This window comes from Erpetoichthys calabaricus, chromosome 11, assembly GCF_900747795.2.
Source record: "Erpetoichthys calabaricus chromosome 11, fErpCal1.3, whole genome shotgun sequence".
Classification (NCBI taxonomy): domain Eukaryota; kingdom Metazoa; phylum Chordata; class Cladistia; order Polypteriformes; family Polypteridae; genus Erpetoichthys; species Erpetoichthys calabaricus.
The window spans coordinates 18,292,623-18,295,927 of NC_041404.2; the positions used below are offsets into that span (position 1 = coordinate 18,292,623).

The following is a 3,305-nucleotide window of genomic DNA, read 5'->3' on the forward strand; positions in this document are numbered from 1 at the left end:
TGCCACTGCTCTACTGTCAAGCTCTTCTCCTGCCCATGGAAAAGTCATCTCTGATACGGGGAGCATTGGAATCATTGGACTGTGACAGTCTCTGACTTTTGTCTTTGATTTTCATCTTAAAATTGACTCTGGGCCCTCACAACCTCCCAGAGAGGTCTTTTTTCTTCAGGGATGCTGTTGCCTGGAGTTTTTTTTATTTTCCTCTCCACTGTTGTCAACTGGTCATAATTCAGTTAATTAATGGACAGATATTGTTGAGCACAGTTTATGTCAATTGCTTTGCACAATGTTTTCATTGTGTTTTAACAAAAATGTGTACTAATTCTGTACCTAATAATTTGTAAAATCTGTATTTGTATTTTACTTGAGAATCTGTCACAGCACCCTGTGTCTGCACTGTGATATTCAAAATATCCTATTAATTCACCTTATGTGCTCTCTTGATTCACCCTAAGATTGATAATGATGAGCAGAGCACTGCAACTATATCGGTGTCATATCCACTAACTAACAGCAGCCTATGAAACCAGAAAGCCTGGAAAAGCAGCATAAAAATCATGACGACAAAAATCTTTAAAAAAAAAATCAAGGGAAACGAACATAAACTTTCGTAGTGTAATAATCATAATAAATACTCAATTACATCCAATAACAATGCAGCAAACGTAGTTTTGTAATTTCCTACTTAAAATAATACACAAACAATTAAATAACGGTAGGTTTGATTAGCGTAGGGGAGTAAAAGCAGGAGTTTAATAAGACTAAAAATCGGTAGCAACAGTGGCCCCCCAGGACTGAACATGAGAATCATCCGACTAATCGGGTTTGAAAAGGAACAGAAAGAATACATGACGTAAATGGAGAATTTGCGGTTCTGTCAAAAGCCACTACCTACATTGACTCTTTTTAAAGGCTTGTATGATTTTATTTGTCCTGCGATATTCTGGCGATCCGTCCACGCTGGCTCCTGACTTGACGCGACACGTGCTGCTGCCTGGGTAGACGGCATCCCCAATTGACTAAACCCTAAACCTCCGATTGGATTAAACGGGCTATGATAATGTTATAATTTAAACAGTACCACTTCAGTGTGTTTTCTTTATTATCTACATGCCTTAACTATTTGTACAATACTTTGGATAACCCATCCATCAACTTTCCAGCACTGGCACTCCAGCCACTGTAAAAAAAAAACCTCACTGTTCCACTCCATTCGAACTAGTGTTAAGGAGTGTCACCTGTTGCAAGGCTGCGCACGGGTCCTAATTTGGGATCCTGAGGTGGTCCGTACCTGTGCATGCCCTCATCCTCAAACCGTGAAACGCCCACTCAAGGTAAAATGCGCCTGCTACACTAACCAGTGCTCCAGATCAGACGCATGGAGTATAACCATGGTTGTGACGTGTCGCCTATATTATACAAAAGCAGCACTCGTTAACGTTTAATGACATTCCTGCTAACAACACCATGTCCACGCCGCGTCGCTCTGCTATTATCTGAGCAGCCGACCGATCCAAGCAGCTCTCTGCCCTCCCTCTAGTCACACATTATCCTCTCGCGAGATTGGGACCAGTTTCACGTGATCAACATGATATCCTGGGCGTGCCATTTGTAAACACATTTATAATGTAAGCACATTGATTCGCTGATATGTGAAAAGTGATTTTTTTTTTGCAGTTCACATTTATAATTATATTTCCGTGTAAGTCTGATTTTGACATGGGATCATTTATCACATTGCATGCAGTATCTTAAACGCCGCGACATAAGAAATAAGTAAAGAACAATGTCAGTTCATTTTGATGAGAAAAGCGGCGTGGTTCCCTGTGAAACTCCATGGGGTCGCTGGTATCAGACGATGGAGGAGGTGTTCCTCGAAGTTAACGTTCCTCCAGGTACCTCTGCGAAAGAGATCAAGTGCACTCTGGGAAGTAGGCAGATAACGCTGTATGTTAAGGGCCACGAGGTCATCAAGGCAAGTTGTGTCATATTATCTATTAGATCTTGCGGGACTTGGCTTTAGTTTCGATTTAACCATCCCTTATGTTATGTCTGTGTTTGCAGGGAAATCTTTTCGCTTCAACAATAGCAGACGAAGGAACGTGGACGTTAGGTAATGTAACCTGACTGGTTTCACTGTCGTACTGTGTCGCGATGCATTGTGGTACTTGTAGTCTGAGAGTGGTTTCACTGTTGTACTTTTACGCTGATTCAAGCGGGATTTACTGGAATATTAATGCACGCTTTCAATACTAGTGGCTCAGTGAAAGATTTCTATTCGTTATTTTTTTCCTGACAGCAGCAGTTTAATATCCCGATTATCTAAAACTTGTTTTCTTTTCCTTTTTCTTTTGTAGAGGATAAAAAACTTGTTCGTATCGTTTTAATGAAAAGTCACCGAGAGGCAGGTAACTGCTGGACGTCTCTCTTGGAAGACATGTACTCTGCTGACCCTTGGGTTCAGGACCAGATGCAAAAGAAGCTGACATTGGAGAGGTTTCACCGGGAGGTAAATAGACTCTGCATTCAGTAATAAATGTCTGATTTTTAATATGCCACTTTTCTTGGCGTATGTCAAATATTTTCTCTTAAATTGGTTAGTTAAGGTACACTGAATGTGGTTTACCATTATGCCTCTTGTTCACTGAACTGTCATTTTTCAAACAAGGGAACCAGTGGTTAACAATGTTGCTTCTTAGATTTAGAGTTCCAGATTCAAATCCTGGCCAGGGTACCACCTGTGTGGAGTTAAAATAAATTTTAAAAAATGGAAATCTGTAAGAACGTATCTTGTGCCAGTATGTGTTTAATTTTGTGGAATATAGTTTTGTATTCAAATGCATAGGGATGTTTTCATTTCTAACTAGTTACTTGCATGCAAATTATATGGCAGAACTTTATGGATTTAAAATTTCTTTATTGACTACTTTTTTGTTTTCTTTTGTCACATCTTATTTTTTACACAGAACCCAGGATTTGACTTTAGTGGTGCAGAAATCTCTGGAAATTATGCAGGAGGTGGACCAGACTTTTCTAGCTTAAAATAAGCTTGCATTTTTCTAAATAAAATTTTCAGTCACATGTCTTGAGAGAAGAAGGTGTTAAGTTGTTCAAAAGGGGAAACGGGGGGCAGAACGCTAAAAGAAGAATTGAGCTAAGCTTGCCATTTCATTTTTTGTTTTACCTGCAAAAAGTAGCCCATCTCATCGGAAACATGAACCTATTGTTCAAGCAATGACACAAGACAAAATATGGCCATGGATGGGATTCGGTCAACTCACTTATCTTGATGGCTGCAGAAAATT

General features: G+C 39.7%; 1 protein-coding gene across 1 annotated transcript; it reads left to right on the forward strand.

Moving 5' to 3' along the window:
- The first annotated feature begins 1,602 nt into the window (after positions 1-1,602).
- Positions 1,603-3,085, forward strand: nudcd2 (NudC domain containing 2). The gene is made up of 4 exons (XM_028812745.2): positions 1,603-1,975; positions 2,065-2,113; positions 2,358-2,509; positions 2,967-3,085. The coding sequence occupies exons 1-4, from the start codon at positions 1,787-1,789 to the stop codon at positions 3,045-3,047; spliced, it is 471 nt and encodes a 156-aa protein (XP_028668578.1). The 5' UTR covers positions 1,603-1,786; the 3' UTR covers positions 3,048-3,085.
- Positions 3,086-3,305: the final 220 nt, after the last annotated feature.